Here is a 22,368-nt window from a genome sequence, read left to right as displayed (position 1 = left end):
TTACTGTGTAAAATATCTGTTCAGTTGCTCATGTTAAATTGATGTTTATAATCCCCATTGCACAACCGACTACTTTTTTGCAAATGGTAGTGTGAATTGCTGTTGCATAAACTATAGTGTTGAATCCCCAGTCTTTGCACTTGAGTTTAACAACTCTGTGGTTTCCTATCTTCTTCCTGAGACACTTCATCTCAGGTCCATCCTTGTCACATGGAGTGGTAAATTAGAGAATGATTAATATCACCAGTTAAAGAAGTGAGACTGAAATCTCAACCATCCTGAACATAGGAACTGAATGTGCCTCTCAGCACTTCAGAGAGTTATCTCCAAGCCAGTCGGCTAAATTCTGTTCAGTTTTCTCCGTAGCAGAGCCCTCCAGGTCCTTCTTTTGAGCTTATTTTTATACACAATTCTGTATGGATACTGTACATAATACTAAATAGTTGTATTAACTGGGTTTAACTGGTGATGTATTTACATCAAGATATAACTTTATTTTGTTGATACCTTTTTAGGGGTTTTCCATTCATCAAAGCTCGTGATGTATGTAATCAGTTGCAGGTATGTAGCTATCATATTTATAATGTATAGGGGGTTGAATTGGGAAAGGTGGATGGTCATTCTTTTTGCTTTTTAAACTGACAGAGCCTTACAAGAAGCATTTCCCTCTCTGAAATAAATCTATTTAAAACTTGTCTGGTCGCTCTCCCAATGCAACTGTGTAGTTGTGTGGATTTGGCACACAACTGGCAGCCTTGTGGTTATGTCTGTAAACAAGGAAGCCTGTTCTCCAGTCCGCAAATCAGCTGTTACCCAGTGAAACGAACTTGACTGCCATTTCTGACCCCTCACATGGAGCTGTCATACTCAAGAATGTTCATACGTTTTCAAGAAATGTTGTTTGCGGGCTATATGTACAAATTCCTGATCTTAAAGCCAATATAAAGCAACATATCCCAAACCTCTGCTCTCTCACCAAGGCCACACACATTCCCTCTCTTCTGGCCTCATGGCAAGCTAATACTGTCAGTATCAGATTCTCCTTCCCAGTGGTCTCGGGAGACTGCATAGTTGCTCTGTGAAAGGCAACACTGCTGAGATTGAGAGAAGACACCTTGGGTATCAGTCCTGCCCTTGCATGCCCAGAGGGAGGGGTGTGCGCCTCATTCTCCTGTTGGGATTTTCCTATGCTGCAGGGTTTGCTGCTTGTTGTCAAAATGATGTCCTAGTGACTTGTCTTCTGCGTAGTTATATACTCCCAGCACACTTCTTTATGATCTGTAGACTTTTATGGGGTTGTGGCCAGGTCAGTTTTTAAATGTTTGGAAATGTCATATTGAACAACATTGCAGTGGCAGTGAAGCTTGACAGGAGAATTGTATTACTATTACACTAGTTTTGGCTTAGGGGTGATGAGAAGATGAAATTTTTGATGGGTCAGTTTTAGTTGTGCATGTGTATGTGATTTATTTTTTAAAATTCTAATGTTTATTATTCACAGCTTAGATATGTTGACTTTCTGATTATTCTTCTGATTCTTTATCAGTCCCCTTACTGATGAATTTTCCTCCGAAAAACTACATTTTCTCCCAGATTGTTTCTTTCTGATGGTGAAGAATAAATTTTTCATTTGCAGTATAAAGTTGATCTGAGAAAAAATGTTTACCTTGGCTCTTCACTTGGCTTCTGCGAAAGAAACTTAATAAAATAATATGGGCAATTCCCATTACTAATCCTAACCATGTACAACAGAGGTCTGTACAGTAACATAGCAAAAATAAGTTACTGTAATTTTACTTAGTCATTGCCTGTTCTAGACTAAGGAGCAGTGAGAGACATTTATAAATAATGATACCTCAGATCACTTTTGTTAAATGTCCTCTAATATTTGGATATTGGGTATCTGGCTTGTGTTATCTTTTATACAATCTTGTCTTCTTTCTTTAAGCAATCAGAATTTCCTGTGACTGTGACAGTAGAGAGTCCTTCCTCCTCAGAAATCGAAGAGGTCGATGATTCCTCAGAAAGTATTCAGGAAGAGCCAGAGAAAATCAGTTTGAAACAAGAAGCATTGCAGGTACAAAGTTATCGCTTTAAAGCTCTAGAGAAGATTATTTTTCAAACGGAAGCCTGATTGCAACACTGCATAGCTTGTGTGAGGGTTCTGTTTTCCCCTCCCATCTGCATTGTATCCCCTTGAATGGTTCCTTAAGCTTAGACCAAGGTGAATGGTGGACATTTGAAGTCTAAGAAATAAAAATCAAAACGTGTCATTAGTAATATATTTTTCTTTCCCTAGAACCTTAGGATATTAGATTTAGGGAGAACCTTAGTGATCATAAGATAAAGAAATTGAGTTCTGAATGAATATAGTCAGCTGATTCAGTGCTCTTGTTTTACAGATGAGAAAATTGGCAGTTCTAGTTGAACTCTCTTTTTATAAGAGGAAAATATGACCTCATTTTAAATAAAAGTAAAGTTGAAAAAAGTTTTAATGTTGATATTCTCCTTTCCTAAAATAAAAAATATCAAGAAGCTATATTATATTACCTAATAAACCTGATAACTAATGTCATTCCATACTTTTGTTTGTATGGACAGAAAAGAAAAATTGATTTTCATAACAAATTTTTGAACCTCAAAAATAATACATTAATTTTATTTCAACTTTAATGCAGAGCTGAAAATTTCTAGTAAATAAGGGAACACCATTTGGGGGGACCTTGTCTTTGTGCTACAAAGTCCATGTTTAATTTTTAAAAATTATTTAATATGATTTTCTTTTCATATAAAACATGAAACTTGAGAGGTTTCAGAACTAATTATCCCATTATTGTAGGACTATGGAAATTACTATTTGATTTTCAAAAGAGAAAGTTAGATTTTTATTTTTTTAATTAAAATTAATGATAATATAGAGAAATTTTAAGAAAAGAACTTAGAAAATTATGAAATGTTAGAGTAAGCGTAATCTATAGTTCATTTAGAGTTACCCCCTTTCGTTTTATAAACGAGCACCTACAATTTGTAGCACGTAAGTGGTTTATTAGTAAGTTGCAGAGTACGACAAGACCCTAGAGCATCTAACCCACGTTCCGTGTCATTTTAGATGTGTTGTACTCATTTCCTTCACGAGTAGACCAGGAGATTGTATTTCTAAAAGCAGTTATAGACACTGGGGAAGACCAAGAAGTTTAACCACTGTGACCACAGAATAGCAGAGTCAGAATGCACTGAGAACCCTTTCAGCTCTTGTCTGTTTTGACAATACACTAAAATGATGGTATCAAAGTGTTTAAGTATATAAGCCCACAACAATCAAGAGATTTCAACATAGTTTTGAAAGACGGAAGACAAGTGGAAGAGTGTGAAACTGAAGCAGTAGAACAGAGGAAAACCATCACCTAGAATATGCACACGGACCACCTTCAACTGAGGAGGAATCTGACCCCACCTGCAGAAGCAGCTCCATGCTCAGATGCACGTGTAGGAGAGAGGGTGGAGTTAGTTGAAAGTGGACTGAAATAGGAGAGCTCATTGAAGGGTTGTGTTTGGAGGAGTGGACTCCCAGCCCCGCCCTCACGCTCCTGAAAAGAGATGATTTCATTTTGAAAACAGTGAAACTGGGGAGAACTAGGGCAGCTAGTGTGAGTTTTTACACCCTAGAAAAGAGTGTTTGGGGGGGATCCTATTACTGTTACTCCCCACTTCTTCCTGCATAAGAAGCCAATCAGTCGTTGACTTCAGGGAGCTTTCTGCGCTCATTCTTAAATAGAAAATAACTGTCATTTGCCTGATAGCTGAGTAAAGCTTACAACATGAGAGAGGGGGAAAAAGAGTGAAAACATATCCTAGTAGGACCGGGGACAATTTAGGGAACAAAATAATTTAATAAAAACCCCTAATTAGTATCCTGAGAGAGGTTTAAAAAGAGCTAGCAACTATAAAATAAGACTAGGGTGTTAATTAAAAAGAGAATGGTCAGAAAGCAAAAGAGGTCTCTTGGAAATGAAAATATGGTTGCTGAAATAAATTCAGTAGGAATTAAAAAAATTTCTCAGTATATAAAAAAGTAAGACACAATGGAAAATGTGATAGAAATATGTTAGAGAGGCTGCATCTAGGAGATCCAACATGTTACTGTTAGAAACTCCAGACCCAGAAAAAAAATGGAGTGAAGCTGTCAGAGAGCAAGAAAATTCCCCACAGCTGAAAGTAAACATCAGGCCTCAGATTGAAAATAGCTGCAAGATGAACAAAAATAGACTCATACCTAGACACCCTTCATTGTGAAATTTTAAAATACTGAAAAAATAAAATAGAATAAACTACTGAGAGGATACATCCATTCCAGAGAGAAAAATACTGGTCACCTAAAAAAAAAAGTTAAAATCTGACTTTATCATAGTTGTCATCAACACCATGGATCCTGGAAGGCATTAGAAAGATACCTCCAAAGTTTTTCAGGCACATAATTTTCACCCTAAGGTTTTGTATCTAGCCAAACTATCAGTCATAAGTGGAGGCTGAATAAGATATTTTGTACATAAAGAAATTTGAAAAATTTACCTCCTGTGCTACACCTTAAGCTATTTATAGAAATAATCCAGCAAAATGAGGGAATAAACCAAGAAGGAAGGTAACAGGGGATTCAGTGCAGAGAGCAGCTAGTCTAGATTTGAGAGGCTTCTGTTGATTGTGTGATTGAGAGCTTAGAAACACCTTGAGACATATTGTACTTACTATGTATTAGGCACTGTTGGAAGGGAGGAGGGAGAGGAAGAGGAGAAGGAACTTGAACTCCAGAGGAGAAAAGGCTATACTGACATAAACATGAAGCAGACTAAACTATGGTTGATTTTTAACCTACCATTGGTGAGCAAGAGAAGAATCCACTTAGACTTGACACTATAGATGTCCCCCTTTTCAGTGACACACAGGGGTAATGACCACCTATCTAATTTGTTGTCCAAACCAGAACACTTTAATAGTGTAAGGAGGCGCTATAATGCTGTAACATCAGGACAACAGGTATAAACTGGAACAGCCCAAGGCAGCTTGGGGTATGTGGTCACCCTACACAAGGGCAGTGACACTGAAACAGTATAGAAGGAGGTATAGTCTATACACAGAGACACAGTACGTCTGCAGTGGGCAATATTAATTTAATTGTAATAATGGAAATACTATCTTGATTTGCAGCTTTTATTGTCAACTTGCATGTAATAACAAATAACTAACCTAAACTATACTTAGTATGTATTAGTATTAACTTGGTATGTACTGAAATGTATTGTGTGCTAGTATGTACTTAGTATATATTATGCTCTAAGTGTTTTTGCATATATTAACTCACTTAATCCTCTGAATAGCCTTATGAGGTTGGTGCTAATATCATTCCCACTTTTCAGAAAAGAAGCTAAGACAGGGAAGGAACTTGCCCAGGCTGTACCTAATTTAGGGCTGGATTGAGGCTTTGAGTTTAGGCGCTCTGCCTGTTCTCTTAAACATTACTCCGTACTGACTCTCAAATAACGGAAGACTTAACTGCACATAGAACAGAATATAAATTTCAACTTTGACAACGTAAAAGCTAGGTTTGGAAGGTAGACAGGAGGTAGAAAAAAGGGAAGATGGTATGAATGTCCTCATTTTACAAAGCATGACGTTGAGAGAGTTTATAGTGGATCAACAATGTAGGTTTTTAAGTATATCACTACAAGTCAAAGAGATCATGAGCAGTGGAATAACTAATGATGACATAACTTTACTGAGCAGTGTGGACATAGGAAAGAGTGTAAAGGAACTCTAAACCCTTACTTAGTAAATTAGAAAGTGAACAGATAATGCCTCAAATTTAGTGAGAAGATAGTCATGTAAGAGTATTACTTGGAAATGGAGAAGAATTCAAAATAACAATAGTTGGACTTCCCTGGTGGCGCAGTGGTTAAGAATCCATCTGCCAATGCAGGGGACACGGGTTTGAGCCCTGGTCCGGGAAGATCCCACATGCCGCGGAGCAGCGAAGCCCGTGCGCCACAACTACGGAGCCTGCGAGCCACACCTACTGAAGCCCGCGCACCTAGAGCCTGTGCTCCACAGCAAGAGAAGCCACCGCAATGAGAAGCCCACGCACCGCAACGAAGAGTAGCCCCCGCTCGCTGCAACTAGAGAAAGCCTGCAGGCAGCAATGAAGACCCAACACAGCCAAAAATAAATAAATAATAATTAAAAAATTAAAAAATAGCAATAGTTGACTTAAACCTCATAAAAAAGAAAATCCAAACAGCCAGTAAACACGGAAAAGCATACGACTTCATTAAGTAATAAGAGAAAAGTGAGTCAAAACCAGTGAAACTACATGCCAATCAGATTGACAAATACATAAAGTCTGGTAGTATCAGGTATTGTAGACCTGGAGTACTATGGGAATCTTCTACCCTGCTTATACTGGAGTATAAATCGACACAACTACTTTGGAAAGCATTTAGCACTCTCCATCAACTGAAGGTATATGAATACCCCGTGACCCAGCAGCCCTCACCCCCGCCCTGTATAAATGCACCAGAATAACCGGTACAGCAGGATTCGTGTGCATTATTTGCATTAGCACAAACTGAAAGAACCCCAAATGTCCATTAAGAGTCAAAAATTAAATAAATTATGTGTATTCGTACAGTGGGAAAACTATCAAGCAATAAAATTGAATGAACTAGAGCTACAGGCAGCAATGTGGATGAATTTTTTAAACCAATGTTGAGTGAAAGAAATAAGATAGAAAAGACTTCATATACTATGATCCTCTACATAAAGTTAGATGTTGACAAAACTAAACTCTTTTGTTAGGGATGCATGCAGGTTAAAGGAAATGATTGTCGAGAAATGAGGATGGTGTTCAACCGGGAAGAGGGAAGGAGCTTGTGATGAGAAAAGGATATGGGGGGTTTTTGAGATGCTGACAAGTATCAATACTTTCAGATTTGAGTAGTGGTTATGTAAGTATTCTCTTTTTATTTGTCACATTGACAGTTTTTTTCTGTGCGCTTCTCAGTACGCATATCGTATTTTACAGTTAAAAACCTGCTTAAAGAATCGGTCGCTTCTTGAGTGCTGGATGTGCGAGTGGGATGAGACTATTTCATTTTAAGCCCTTCACTACTGTTTGCGTTCACATGTTCATTCATTCAGCATTAATTGAACATATGCTGTGTACCAAGCACTCTTCTAATTTTATATGTGTTTTAACTCATGTAATCCCCACAAGAGCTCTGTGATATGGGAGCTTATCTCCATTTTATGGATGAGGAAATTGAGACCTAGAGTTACAGAACTTGTCCAAGGTTATATAGCTAATGGGTAGGGCCAGGCCCATTTGCCTCAGAGAATCTGAATTTTTATTGAATTTAATCTGAATATAATCTAAAAGAGAATTTAATTACTAATTATAAGCAAAAAAATTGCACATTAAAGAAGATGACAAGTTTTCATCTATCCAGTTAGAGAAAAACATATAGTCTATCTTTCACACACGTACATCTTGTATTGGCAGGGATTTTCCTTATTAAGCAATTATTTATTGACCGTCTACTTTGTGCTAGGCACAGGTGCTGGGGATAAACACTTAATAAAATACACCCCTTTCTTCAAATAACTTGCTCTTTAAGTGAGGAAGTAAGCCAACAGTTATAGTAGAGGTTATATACCAAGTGATACATCGCTGATGGCAGTATAAAATCTTAGAAATCTTTTGGAAAGAAGTTTGGAGATAGGTACCTCAGAGCCTTAAAAATGTTCATTTGCTTTGATCTCAAACTCATTTTTATGGATTTATTGCAAGATCGTCATTCTCAATATGGAAAAAGCCTTCATGCATAAAAACGGTTATTTTGTCTTATAATATTGAAAAGTTGGAGAGAATTTAAATGTGTAAAATGGTTAACCAGTAAACCCACTCAGTGGAATATTTTGTAGCCCACAAAAAAAAATCAGGGTTATGAATCCCCTGATTATATGAGCAATGATTGGTTTCAATGTTAAATGGAAAAAAGTTGAACATAAAATTTGATATCCAATATGATGGGAGCTTTGTCCCAGAAAAATCACCCTAGCCAGTGTACAGAAGGGAGGAAGGAGAGCAGATGACAGGAAGGAAAATTATTCCAAAGCCTTATCATTAGTCTTATTTAAGTAATAGAATATCAAGCAATTTTACTTTCTAACTTTTTTGGTTCCATATTTCCATGTAAGGGACAAGAATTATTAATACTTTGTAGGAGGAGGGTACACTTTTTCACAGAAATTTAACACTGTGTTCTAATTCCCTCCACTAGAGGGAGAAACTATTTCATGTAATTGCACTTTGATGTGCTATTTAGAACCAGTCGGGAATTTTTAGTCTACTTTCCTCTGACTGTGGTGAGGTTTTTTTCGTTTGTTTGCTTATTAGTTTAGAATTTCTTTGAAATCAGTTTTAGGAGATTTATTAAAGCATTATATTAAAAGCAGAGGAATTTTGCAATTTTTTTCCCTTTTTCCCCATTGAAAACTTGGCTGGCTTTAGTAATGAAACATTAAAGAATTTGAAGTTATTAGACTGTCAATTTTTTAAGTATGTTCTAAATATAAAAATATATGTTCATTGAGCAAATTTTTGAAAACAATGAACAACTTATTGAAGGAAATAAAAGCCACCTCTGCATGTACACACACCTAATCTGCTCTTTTGTCTTAAAAAAGTATCAAAAATATTTTGTCATGTCACTAAATACTCTTCTACATTAGAGAATTTGATTAAGCTTATGCACCATCTCCCAGGAAGAACGCACAGGTATATTTTGAATGTAGAACTCCTGAAGCCCATTCTTTAACTCTGGTTGAGACCTCTTGTCATTCTTTTCTTAGTGGCTTCATAGCACATTCCTTCATACAGTGAGCTACTTTTATTTAAACCAATCCCAATTTGGAGGCTCTTAGCTTTCTGCTAGGGTTTGGTTATAAACAATCTTATGACATCATGTTGGTACATAAATCTTTGCCCACATCTTTGATTTCCTTAGGGTAAACTCCTGATGTAGGATTGTTGTTAGGTACCAAAATCTACTCTCCAGAAAGTGATATGAGTTCCTCTCCCAATGATGGCATATAAGAGAGTTCCTCATTCTTAAAGTGATTGTTCAAAGCAGTTTCATAAGTATAGGTATTCTGATTGTTTATCGCTGCATAAGAAACCACCCCAAAACCGTGGCTTAAAACAATGACAGTCATTTATTTTGTTCACGAACCTGGAGGTTGAGTAGAATATTAATTCTTTTACTACACACCTACTGACTGAAAACAATACCTATTTTACTAGCTCACAGTTCTGTAGGTCAGAAGTCCAGGCACAGCGTGACTGGGTTTCCTGCTCAGATACACACGGGAACATGTGGGTTCCCTCCTGAGAGTGTTAAAGCACGTGAAATTTAAGTGTAAGACATTGAGCCCCAAACGTTGGATGTTCACCATAGTTTGTGTGGGTCACAGAGCTGAAATCAAGATGTCAGTCTGGCTGTGTTAGCATCCAGAGGCTCTAGGAAAGAATGCCTCCAAGCTTCTTCGGCTTGTTGGCGTAATTCAGATTCTGCAGTTGCAGGACAGAGGTCCCCATTTCCTTGCTGGCTGTCAGTCGGGGGACAGTCTCAGCTCCTAGAGGCCTCTCGCTTGCCTTCCCTGCTGCAACATTGGACTTCTTCAGAGCCAGGAATGGAGAGTCTCCCTCTTGTCCCTTTTGTACTTCAATTTAGGAAGAGTTCAGGTCCTTTTCATGGGGTGCCTGAGTAGGTCACATCCACCTAGAATAATCTCCCTTTCTTAAAAAATCAACTGATTTTGAACCTTAGTTACATCTGCAAAATCCCTTCACTCCAGCACCTAGATTTAGGGTTTGATTGGATGAGTGGAAGGTTTGTGTACTTCAGGAAGTAGGAGTCTTACGGGCTCTTTTAGAATTCTGCCTGTTGCAAGCAGTGTCCCCACTTCAGGGACCTAAGTGTCTTAGTCCTTAAAACTCAGAAGAGAGTTTATCAGTGTTCATTTTATTTTATTGACCTTGGTGATGGGAAGACTACCACCTCCATGAACAGGAATGGCACCCAGCTTCCTGAGTTCCCAGTGTGGCTCTGCTACTTAGTGGTGTGACCTTGGCTGTGCTGCTCTACTTAACTCTACTTCTCTGCCTTTGTTTTCCTCATCTGTAAAATAACATGGAGTTAGTGATCGTTCTTTCCTCGTAGGGTTTTATGGTTTTTTTAAAAATAAATTTATTTTATTTATTTATTTTTGGCTGTGTTGGGTCTTCGTGGCTGCTCGCGGGCTTTCTCTAGTTGCGTCAAGCGAGGGCTACTCTTTGTTGCGGTGCACAGGCTTCTCACTGTGGTGGCTTCTCTTGTTGCGGATCACGGGCTCTAGGCACATGGGCTCAGTAGTTGTGGCACATGGGCTCTAGAGCGTAGGCCCAGTAGTCGTGGCACATGGGCTTAGTTGCTCGGCGGCATGTGGGATCTTCCCGGACCAGGGCTCGAACCCTTGTCCCCTGCACTGGCAGGTGGATTCTTAACCACTGCGCCACCAGGGAAGCCCTGCTTATGGTTTTGATGATTAGATTACTTAATACCCAGAGAACTCCAGGAACAGTGCTTGACTGTAAATTGGTTTAAAAGTGATTACTTTTTAAAAAAATGCTTTTGAATCTGCAATTATGCAATTCAGGTATGTTAAGCATGTTCATTAATAGGACTTCTTACTATAAAGAGACCCACAAATAAAACTAGAATTTTTCTTTCTTGGTCTGAACTTTTTATTTCTGACTTACTGTTATACGCATATGGCTTTTATGGTGGGCTGCCACAAATTTATGTTGGAAAGTGGAATTTAAATAAATCTTTACTATGCTAATTTGATATATTTTGATAATTCATTTCACTAGCATGGTATGATATTACCAGTAGCAGACTAAAATCTGAGTTCACTTCTGGCTCTGCCCCTAAATCCTGATGAGACCTATAGCTGGAAAGGCTTTTGGATATTATACTATGAATTATTATAATATTTACTCTGTTTGTGTAGGAAAAACTGGAGGAGTGCCTAAAGCAGTTAAAGGAGGAAAGAGTAATAAGACTTAAGGCTGATAAACGAGTCAGTGAGGTAAACAAGTTTCTTCTTATACTTTTGAGAGTGTTTTGGTTTTATTTTGATTAGATTTTAAGCCATATACACATAGTTTGTAAACTTTAAAACTGTAATATGTTGCAAATTGGTTGTATCATATGGACTTTTGCATTTACTGGTATTTAGTGATCATATGATCTGTATTCCAGAAAGCATATTTTTAAAAATGTGAAAATCTGGTTTTGTGTGTGTGTGTGTGTGTGTGCTTTTATATGACATTAGCTTATTTTCTGTTCATGATTCTTTGATTCAAGAAAGCACTTTTTGTGCATATACTGTATATACAGTAACATAAAAACATGATGAGACTCTCCTGGCAATGAATTAGGAAAGTGAATCATTTAAATAAATTTAAGATATTGGAAAACTTCTAAGAATGCAATGAGAGATAAAAATATATACTTTGATAATTACATTAGGTAATGTGCATGAAAGCAGGGCATAATCTAAAAAGTTCTATCTAAATATAATTTATCACAGGGTGAGTGTAGAGAGGAATTTTTGAAAGTACATCCATTGGATTGGCAGACATTCATTCAATAAATGTTGAGCACCTGCTTATATAAGGCAAAAGGGGCATCATGAACATAATGGCCTTTCTGAGAAATACTAGAGTTGAGCTTATAGGGGGTTTTAAGTGCATAGATGAAGAGCGGAAGGAGAAGAGTGCACGGGAGTGAATATTTTCAAGAAACCAAAGAAAATATTGGTGATCGTACATTTAATAAATTCGGTTGGGTATGATTTAGCACTTTTAAACGTAAGCATTAGATATTTTGCTCACTAAAGTTAATTCTTAACATTCAGCAGAGTTGTAATATGTTTTGTCCAAATCAAATTCTGTATTTCATTTTCTAATTTAAGGGAAACTTAAAGCAGGTAATTTTCTAATGTGGAATGAGGCTCCAATATGATTTTAACCAGTTAGAAATGTGATCTTTTGTGAAAGATCATTAATAAAATGATAACTTTGGTTTATTTATATACTACCTAAGTGTTATATAGGAAACTTTGTTGCGTGCCTGTGGGTTTTGGTTATTATGTGATGTGGTCTCTGTTTTTACTGGTGGAGAGTTAGGTTAATTACAGATTAATTACATTTTGAGTGTTTTAGTTTTGTTCCTTGAAACTAGACAACTACTTTTGATGACAATGAGAAAAAATCATGTCAGACATTTTCAGTTTTCTTTTATAGCTGGAACATGAAAACGCCCAGTTAAGAAATATAAATTTCTCTTTGTCTGAAGCCCTTCATGCACACTCATTGACAAGCATGATCCTGGATGATGAAGGTGTTTTGGGCAGCATTGAGAATTCTTTTCAGAAGTTCCATGCTTTCTTGGATCTCCTTAAAGATGCTGGGTTAGTTCATTCCTCTTCATGGCGTTCTTCTCTTTGTGACTATAATGGTAGTTTGCTGAGGAACTGGAGGCAGTTTTCATCACTTCCATGGGCATATTTAGCCAAATTTAGTGCAATTATAGGTAATATAGTTGACTTTTTAAAATAAGGAATTAAATTTTTTAAGAAATGCAAATAGGGGAGCCTGCTTTGGTAGAGTGGGGAGCCCATTATAGAAGAGTAACCTGTAGACAGAGTAATTAGTAGGTATAGTTTTTTGTAAAGACTAAATTGAAGGCAATTTTCATTGAAAATATTCGGGAATGCATAAGAATTTTCCTATCTTTCACTTATTTGCTTGTTTGATAAGTTTAAATTAAAGTTATTTTTGTCTTAGACATAAAAATTACTATTAATCTGCAGGGAAGATATAGGTCAGTGGTTCTCAACTGGGAGCAATTTTGCTGAAAGAGGGAAGTGGAGATTGATAGTTGATGGAGTGGTGTTTTGCCAGTGAATGAGTTGGTGTTGGGAAGGAAGGAACAAACACATTCTTGGAAACTGCAGGAAAGGTGGTAAAGAAGTGTGGGAATGGAGGTGTGACAGGCAGTGGATGAGGTGCGTGGTAGATGTTGAAGCTGCTAGTGAGACAGTGTTTAAAATGGAGCGGTAATAGGTAAGGAGATGGATGTGTCCTAGAGGATGAATCTGGAAAGGGCTAAGAATTTGGGGGAGAGAGAGGCTTGTAGTCAGGGGTAGGATGTTGGCTTTTAAGATTTTAGAAGTATTTCATGATTGTAGGTCTGGGGAAATCTAAACTGCTCTTATGTGATTATAATAACCTTATCTTTTCTCCTTTCCTCCTCTGGTCCAGGCTTGGTCAGCTGGCCACAATGGCTGGTATAGATCAGTCAGATTTTCATTTACTAGGTCGTCCCCAGATGAACTCTACTGTTAGTAGTCCACCTAAAGAAGAAAAGAAGGCACTTGAAGAAGAAAAATCAGAATCAAAGCAGAGTGCCTTAGGACAAATGCAAAATATCCAAGTAAGTGGACAGAACAGTACTTAATGATTCTAAGAGTGATCAGCAAAAAGGAAATGACCAAGTCAGAGAGAAAATAATAATGGTCAGTCTCTAATAGTTCACATGCTCGGGAGCTAGAAGACTGTGGAGTCCTCTCCAAATCTGAGATTAGTAAATGTGGGCCCATTTCATGATACTGTATTGTTGTATATAAGAAAACTGGAAGTTCTTTAGAAAATTTATGAGTTAAAGCAAACTATCCTTAATGAAGAAAGAAAACATTAGAGAAAATATTCCAGATTTTAAATTGTATAAATGTCTATTCTATTCATATTTTATCTAGGTTTCTATTTGTATGCAGTCAGCTTACAATGAAGGAACACTAATGAAGGTACACGTACTGATATAGATAATTTTTAAAATAAGTAATCCAGACATAGCTAATAGGTAACATATTATAGTGACTCACCTGGTCATGGGAATGGGAGGGGAAACCTGTCAGCTTTTCCTCTAGCCTTACTTGGAGCCCCCTTCGCCCACCTCAGCCAATCTCAGACTGGTCTTGGGAACTGACAGCTTGAGAACACAGTCTTGTCACAAACTATACACTGTTTACATGTGCCTGGAGGATAGAAAAGAAATTAATTTTCTTACAGAATAGGGTTTTATTTTTAGTGAGGGAAAGGAAATGGGTAATAACTACCCCAATCACCAAAGTCTGAAAATGTAGCGGACATAGCCTTGGATATATCTAGGTTAAGTTGAGAATCACTTGGCAAGATATAATTAGAAAGAAACTGGCTCTGAAATCTTCTGAATAATCAATTGACTGTCTTAATAATAATATCGCAGAGTAACATTGAAGTTTTGAACTCTACTTTTTAATGGTTGGCTTTGTTCATCACTGAATTTTTGTCTTGTCTTTTGTTTTTCCTTCCAGTTTCAGAAAATTACAGGTGATGCTAGGATTCCTTTGTCTCTCGACTCCTTCCAGGTCCCAGTCTCTACTCAGGAGGCCTTAGAAACTTCCAAAGATAACCTGGGGTTTCCAGTCACAGAGCAGCGACAGGAGTCTTTTGAAGATTTCATTGCTAGAACATGTCCTCCTTCAGTAGATGTCATTTCTGGAACTGGAAGTCAAAGAAAAGAAGAGGAATTATCTAGAAATAGCAGGTCTTCTTCAGAGAAAATGACCAAAGCAGGTGAATATACCAAAAAATACTCTGCTAAGAAACAACCTGGGGAGGACCTGCATTCCTGCTATGACTCACCTGTAAAGCAGAAAAGCCAAGGAATTGGGCAAAATAATTCTTTGGTTAATAAACCAATTAAAAGTGAGTCTTCGAAAAAACACATTTCTGTTAAGAAAGAGAGTAGAATAGTGACTGTTTCATCAAAGACAACTAAAAGTAAACTCAGTCTACTAGAACATTCTGAAAGTGATACTCTTGGATCTGATTTTGAATTTCAAGAAAGCATCCATACTCTATCACACCTAACATAAGTCTAAATCTTTTAAAATTATGTTTTTGCCTTCAAATTTTAATAAATTACTTATGTTTTTAGTATAGCATATGGTGTTTTAAAATACTTGACTGGAAGCCATTAGAGAAAAATTTATCTATACTTTTTTATTATAATGAAAGTTTTGGTGTATTTTTCCTTGTGACAGTTTGCACCATTCCTCAGCTAGTGTTTACTGAGGGCTTCATATGTACAGTACTTTTCTGGGTGCTATTGCTTTCAACAGTGAACAAAAAAAAGCCTTTACTCTCCTGGAACTAACACTCTGGTGGGAGAAAACATAAACAACTAAGCAGGGTAAGGGGTAAAAAGAGATGGGAATAATAAATGGAATAGTTTTACCATTTGGTTAAATGTCAAACTATTATAAATCATATGGCCAGAAGCCATTAATGTATTTTAATTCACAATAACCAGAGAGCATCAAACATTTACCGAGGCACTTAACCGTCTTTATGGATTACAGCAACGCTATGAGGTAGGGAACTATTACCATCCCCATTTTATAGATGAGGAGTCTGAGGAGACATTATGTGAGCTGCCCAAAATTACACAGCTATAAGTAAGTGGTTAGCTGGGATTTGACCACAACCCATGCTCTTTTTTTTAAATGTATGGACTTTATTATGTTTCATTTGTTTCTGATTTATGTGATTTTTTTTTTAAAGTTTTTTTTTGATGTCGACCATTTTTAAAGTCTTTATTGAATTTGTTACAGTATTGCTTCTGTTTTATGTTTTGGTTTTTTGGCCGCGAGGCATGTGGGATCTTAGCTCCCCGACCAGGGATTGAACCCTCACCCCCTGCATTGGAAGGCGAAGTCTTAACCGCTGGACCACCAGGGAAGTCCCCCTTATGTGATTATTTTTAGGGCAATTTTTTAAAATTTTATTTTTTATTGACGTATAGTTGAATTACAGTGTTGTGTTAACTACTGCTGTACAGGAAAGTGACTCAGTTATACATTTATATACATTCTTTTTCACATTCTTTTCCATTACGGTTTATCACAGGATATTGAATATACTTCCCTGTGCTATACAGTAGGACCTTTTTGGTTTTTTAAAATGCATTCACTTTTTTTTTAATGAATGTATTTATTTTTTATTTTTGGCTGTGTTGGGTCTTCGTTGCTACGTGCGGGCTTTCTCTCGTTGTGGTGAGCAGGGGCTACTCTTCGTTGCAGTGCATGGGCTTCTCATTGCCGTGGCTTCTATTGTTGTGGAGCACGGGCTCTAGGTGCATGGACTTCAGTAGTTGTGGCACGCCGGCTTCAATAGTGACTCGCGGGCTCTAGAGCGCAGGCTCTGTAGTCGTGGCGCACGGGGCTTAGTTGCTCTGTGGCATGTGGGGTCTTCCCGGATCAGGGCTCGAACCCGTGTCCCCTGTATTGGCAGGCGTATTCTTAACCACTGCGCCACCAGGGAAGTCCCATGTAGAACCTTTCTGTTTATCCATCCTGTATATACACCAGTTTGCATGTGCTAATCCCAAACTCCCAATCCAACCCTCTCCCACCTGCTCCCCCTTGGCAACCACCAGTCTATTCTCTATGTCCCTGGTTCTGTTTCTGTTTCACAGATAGGCAGAACCCAGGCTCTTAATTACTTTGTTATCCTGTTTCCTTGTTAAGAGAGGAAGGGTTTAAGGAAGGCACCAAGAGAGAAGCCAGTGAGCACTAGAAGTGCAAAAGAGTGGGGCTATCAGAAAGCATACCTGTCTCCTTCCCCCATCTGAGCAGAATTTTTAAATGGCAGAGTATGTAAGAGTATGTGATGACACTTCTCTGGATTAAATTATGTCTCCCTGGTAAACATGCACAGATAAGTCTTTAGTTCAGTCAGACTGAAAGGTGAGATCAGAGAAAAGCTGGAGTGTCAGATTTCTTCTAGAAGGTCCTGCCTGATTGTTACTAAGAGGGCTACTACAGTACTAGTTAGTTCATTAGTCATGGATTGAGTGTTAGAGGAGTGAAACAATGACCAAGATGTAGCGTTGGCCCTTTAGCAGTGGAGTGAGAGGGGAAGACGCACAGCAGATGTCTCCTCCTGCACGTGACATGCTATGATGGGCATATTCAGGGCATTTAGTCAGTGTTTGTGGAAGAAGAGGGGGAGCTGTGAGGCAAAGAAAAGTCATCTAAGGAGGCAGTCCCTAAGCTAAGTCTTAAAGGACTCGTGAAAAACTGGTGAGTCAGCCGGTAAAGGGCAAGGACACTCAAGGCAGAGAGGACAGCGGAAGTCCAGAGCCGTGAGTGTGAGAGGGGTGTGTTATGGAGCCACAGGCACAGGCTCTGGAGCATCAGTGCAGTGTCACCAGGCAGTGGCAAGTGCCCCTAAAGGAGGCAGCGAGGAGGAGGAGAGCGGGTCTTAGCCATCCATGTGCGTGGAGCTGGTTTCCTCAGAAAGTAGCTAAGAATGGAAAGGACAAGTTCAGGTGGCATTTTAGACCACTGACGTCAGTATGGATGAGGAATGTGAAGAAGCCTGGAGACAATTATGCCCCACTCTTCTGAGGAGCAGTGTTTTTTATTTTCAAGTGGGACTTGCACGCTGCCACCTCCTCTCCTGTGCCTACTGAAAGGTTTATAGGCCGGCAGAAGGGAGAACCTGGCTTAAGTAAAGTTAATCAGGTTTCTTTACTGTACAGCTTCTGGGGGCTGCTGTAGGCTAATGTTCATTCTGGATCGTCACAGCAGGCATATGGTATACAGCCATCCTCAAATCTATTTGATTGTAGAGTCCTTTTTTAATAGAAGTGTCTAACAGCTGGTTCCACCAAACAGCAATTTGGTAACTTCTAGACCAGGTAATAGCAAGAAGAAAGGGGTGTGAAATAAGGTATAGATGAAGGGAGGAAATAAGTTCTAATTTTATTTAGAAAATTACAAGCAAGACTTGGTCTTGGGAAGTAAGGAAGATGTAGGAGGCGGAGGCTGGACCCCCATCTGTGTGACTAAGGTTGGGTGGTGGTATCACTGAGTTTGGAAATAGGGAATAAAGAGCTGAATTGGGGGAAAGACTTAAGTTCTGGACATGTTGAATTTTAAAGCACCTGTAGATTTCAGGAGATAAACTGGTAGATAACTGGACATACATGTGAAGACACGGAAAGATAAAAATTTGAATGTCATCAGCACATATAAGCAGTCATTAAAATCATGAAAATGGATGAGGTTTCAGAGGATTGTGGGTACTTTCAAAGTTTAAGTAATAAGCAGAGAAAGAATTCTGGGAAGGAAAGAGGTGATAGAGTTTCAAGAAGGAGGAAGTAGATGACAGTGTCATACTTCAGAGAATATAAGTGTCCATTGGATTTGGGTAGTTAGGTCCCCAGTGACCTTAGAGCAGTTCAGTGAAGTGGTGGACAAGAAAGCCAGATTGCAATAAATTGAGGGTCCAGGGCTGCCTGTGGGGACCAGGCGGGGCTAGTGAAGACAGTGGGAATAGGCTGCTCTGAAGGAGTTTGGATGGAAAGAGAAAATAATTAGCAAAAAAAGAATTTTTTAGAATGAGAAGGACTTATATTTTATATGTTGAAATGAGGAAACCAATAAAGGAGATCCTGAAGATGTAGATAAGTAATTTAGAGAATTGGGGAAACATGGAAATATGGATAAGAAAAAAACCTTGCACAATATATAAAAATCACTTGTATCCTTCGAGTTGGATGGATACTGGTAAGTTTGGGAGGAAATAAAGGTAAGAAGGGATAGAAGTTTAATGAGTTTATACTGATAGCCTCAGTTTTCTTTCACACAGATTTTTCAGACATATATACACATACATAATTATAGTTTTAAAATTCTTTCATATTTACATGTTTCATTGATCATTTGAGGTGATACCATTAAAAATGATAAATATGGATACTTTGCTGCTTAATATGTACAATTTTAGTACTTCATTAAACTTTCAATACTAAACCTAAAGCAATGTCACTTAATTGAAATTAAATATTTTCATTTGGGTTAGAGTTTATGAGCATGTACCTTTACTGAGAAATTACTGTGTACCTTTGCTGAGTGTTTACCAGAGCATATGCAATCTATGCAAACAGGAATTCTGGTTTTTTTTTTAAACAGTGTCAGATGTGATAACAGTAGCAAAGAGCTTGTCATCTTGCCCTAAATCTACCATAATTACTTTTGGTCAAAAATTACTGTTGTATGCATACCCAATACTATGTCCAGGAATCAGTCTAATTTCAAATGGATATTTACAAAATAATCCCTAATCTCAAAATAGTAACACTTGATTTTCAGAAGATCAGCAAGATGGTTAATTTTTTAGAAGATTCTGATTATAAACTACATACGAGAACTTCTGGTTTAACATGGATCACTGAACACATTCTTTTACTCTTCCAGAATCCCATTGAAATGACTGGAGAAATATTAAAACAAAAATAAATTAATAGCAGAGTTGCAAAACCAGAAAATGAACAATGTGGACTTCCTAGAAGATAAAGAGCAGATTATTGAAAGAGGAGTTAATTGAAGAGTGGAACAGCTAAGCCGTTCCACTTACCGCTTTATGGAGTACCTAATTATGGAGTTTGCCATCAAGCTCAGGCTAAGAAAACAGCTCTCTGAAGTGGGGGTCCTGACACAGGAAACACTGGGATTGGAGAACAAGGGCATTATCCCAAATGACTACAAGCAGGAACTGAAGATAAGCTGCCACACTTCCGGTTACGGTGACCTGCCACTCCCTTTATAATCACCAGAGTGCCTGTAATCAGAATTTGTATTCATTGAAAGTGAACCAGAATTCTCATTTGGCTGAGGAAAGTCACTTCAAACCTTAGTCTTAGGCCCTCATCTATAAATATGCCAAGAATCATCAAATTTGAAGAAAACCACTAACATAAAAGGAGACACCAAATTAAAACAAATTAACCTGTTCAAGAAAGTAGTTACTAGAAGAAACAGAAGAAGTTTAAAAATTAATACAATTAGGATCTTCAAAGAGTCATGGGGATGTTGCATCCATAAAGAATAGGATGCTAGGAAAAAGATATTTAGTTTTTGGAAATTAAAAATACGATTGTGAAAATAGAACACTCAGAAGATGGACTAGATAGCAGAATAGATTCAGTTGAAGCTTGAATTCATGAAATGGAAGATCTGATTGAGAGATACCCTTAATATGCATTGCAAAGGGATGAAACATAAAAGTTATGAAAAAGAAGTGAGACTCCTAGAAGAACACGGGAATTGGCATACAGTAAGTGCACAAATATTTGTTGTATGAGACAATGCAGATATCAGTATGAGCAATGAATCCATGGAAGATTTTAAGTCAAAGGAACTGGTGATGCCATGTGATCTGTCTTTCCCCTTTATAATCACCATGGATGCTTATAATTAGGAAAAATCTAAGTAAATATTATGCATATGTAAAACTGAAGTGAGCTAAAATGCTAGGCTTTAACATGAATGGAGGCAGGGCAGGATATAGAAAGTGGAACAGTGTTCAGGATCTCGTCTTATTCAAGGCTAGAATATGGTGTTTGCCTCTATGTGTTGATAGCAAAATATATTTAAGTATATTTGAAGTGAAAGGCGTATCAGTAAGGATAGGTTATGTGACGATACTTCAGCAACAAGCCTGAAATCTTAGTGACTTAAAGCAACATTGGTTTATTTGTGCTCATTCTGTATGTCTTTGGCAGATTGGCTAGAAGCCCTACTCCATATCCCCCTCAACCTGGGAGCCAGCTGACAAAGCATCACTATTTGGAACATTGCTTGTTACAATACCAAGCAAAAATAGATTGTGATGCAACATACCCTGACTTAAAGCTTCTGCTTTAAGTGACGCATGTCACTTCTCACATTTCATTGGCCGAAGAAAATCACATGGCCACAGCTGAATTCAACTGAGCAGGGAAGTACAGACTTACTGTGTGCCAAGACAAGGAGAGAGAGAAGCAAATATACGTCAACAACTTTAATAGCCCCCAAACCACCAGGAAAGGGGGGATGGAATTTAAAAATGCAAGAAAAGGCAGGAAGGAAGAAAGCAAGATAAATACGGACACACACAAACACACACATACAGACGGTAGCAAGACCAAATGCTGTTCTCACAATAAATGTAAGTTAAATTCTGGAATTCCTTAAGCTTGAGTAAAAAAAACAATCCAACTATGTGCTATTTGCAAAAAAAAAGAATTTCATAGATTTTAAAGAAGTAAACGAGCATACCAGGCGGATGCTAACAAAAGTGTATGTGACTATGTTAACCTCAGAATAAGTAGGACTCAAGATGAAAACCATTAAGTGGGAGAAAGTAAAAACATTTCAGCTGATAAAAAGTATAGTTTTGCAGAAAGATTATTTGAAATCAGATCTGCAATCTAAAAACTCAGTTTCAAACTGTATAGAGCAAAAATAGAAATACAAGGAAAAGTGAGCAAACCAATTATGAGAGAGACTTTAACACATCTCTCTTCCAAATCAGTGGATCTACTACTACTCACTAAATAAGAAAATACTGACAGAACCAAGGGCTGGTGAGGATGCAAAGTAACTGAAATTCTGGTGGAAACGCAAAATGATGGAGTCCCTCAAAACAGATTGGCAGTGTCTTTAAACATAAATACACCAGCAGCTTCACAAGTTACATGAAAACTTACGCTCACGTAAAAACATGTACATGGGGCTTCCCTGGTGGTGCAGTGGTTGAGAATCTGCCTGCCAATGCAGGGGACACGGGTTTGAGCCTTGGTCTGGGAAGATCCCACATGCCGCGGAGCGACTAGGCCCGTGAGCCACAATTGCTGAGCCTGCGCGTCTGGAGCCTGTGCTCCGCAACGAGAGGCCGCGATAGTGAGAGGCCCATGCACCGTGATGAGGAGTGGCCCCCGCTTGTCACAACTGGAGAAAGCCCTAGCACAGAAACGAAGACCCAACACAGCCATAAGTAAATAAATAAATAAATAAAATAAAATTAAAAAAACATGTACATGGTGTTTATAGCAGCTGTATTCATAATCATCAAAATGTCTTCCAAAAGGTGGATGGATAAACAGATGATGGTGTGTCCACACAATGGAATGCTACTCAGCAATAGAAAAGAATAAATTATTAATACATATGTCAACTTGGATGAATCTCAAAGTCATATGCTAAGTGAAAGAAGCCAAAAGGTTACATCTTGATATAATCTCAAAAGATACATACTTTATGATTCCATTTATATAATATTCTCTTTTTTTCAGCTGCATCGGGGCTTAGTTGCAGGATGCAGGATCTTTGTTGGGGCGC

The 22,368-nt window shown here is 38.0% G+C and overlaps 1 protein-coding gene across 6 annotated transcripts in view; it reads left to right on the top strand.

The window, feature by feature from the left end:
* CEP78 (centrosomal protein 78) overlaps positions 1 to 22,055 on the top strand; it is a 38,458-nt gene extending 16,403 nt beyond the window's left edge. For 4 of the 6 annotated variants that reach the window (XM_068553436.1, XM_068553437.1, XM_068553435.1 and 1 more), the window contains 6 exons: positions 516 to 561; positions 1,949 to 2,077; positions 11,104 to 11,181; positions 12,401 to 12,567; positions 13,421 to 13,592; positions 14,512 to 15,075. In XM_068553436.1, the coding sequence (XP_068409537.1) occupies positions 516 to 561; positions 1,949 to 2,077; positions 11,104 to 11,181; positions 12,401 to 12,567; positions 13,421 to 13,592; positions 14,512 to 15,075 (1,156 nt within the window). Of the gene's footprint in view, positions 1 to 515; positions 562 to 1,948; positions 2,078 to 11,103; positions 11,182 to 12,400; positions 12,568 to 13,420; positions 13,593 to 14,511; positions 15,076 to 19,464 lie in introns of those variants that run through there. The other 2 variants (XM_068553439.1, XR_011075199.1) reach the window with 2 other exon arrangements.
* Positions 22,056 to 22,368: the final 313 nt, after the last annotated feature.

Source organism: Eschrichtius robustus, chromosome 10 (assembly GCF_028021215.1).
Source record: "Eschrichtius robustus isolate mEscRob2 chromosome 10, mEscRob2.pri, whole genome shotgun sequence".
NCBI lineage: Eukaryota > Metazoa > Chordata > Mammalia > Artiodactyla > Eschrichtiidae > Eschrichtius > Eschrichtius robustus.
Note: the sequence above shows the minus strand (reverse complement) of the source record. Positions and strands in the feature narration are given on the sequence as shown.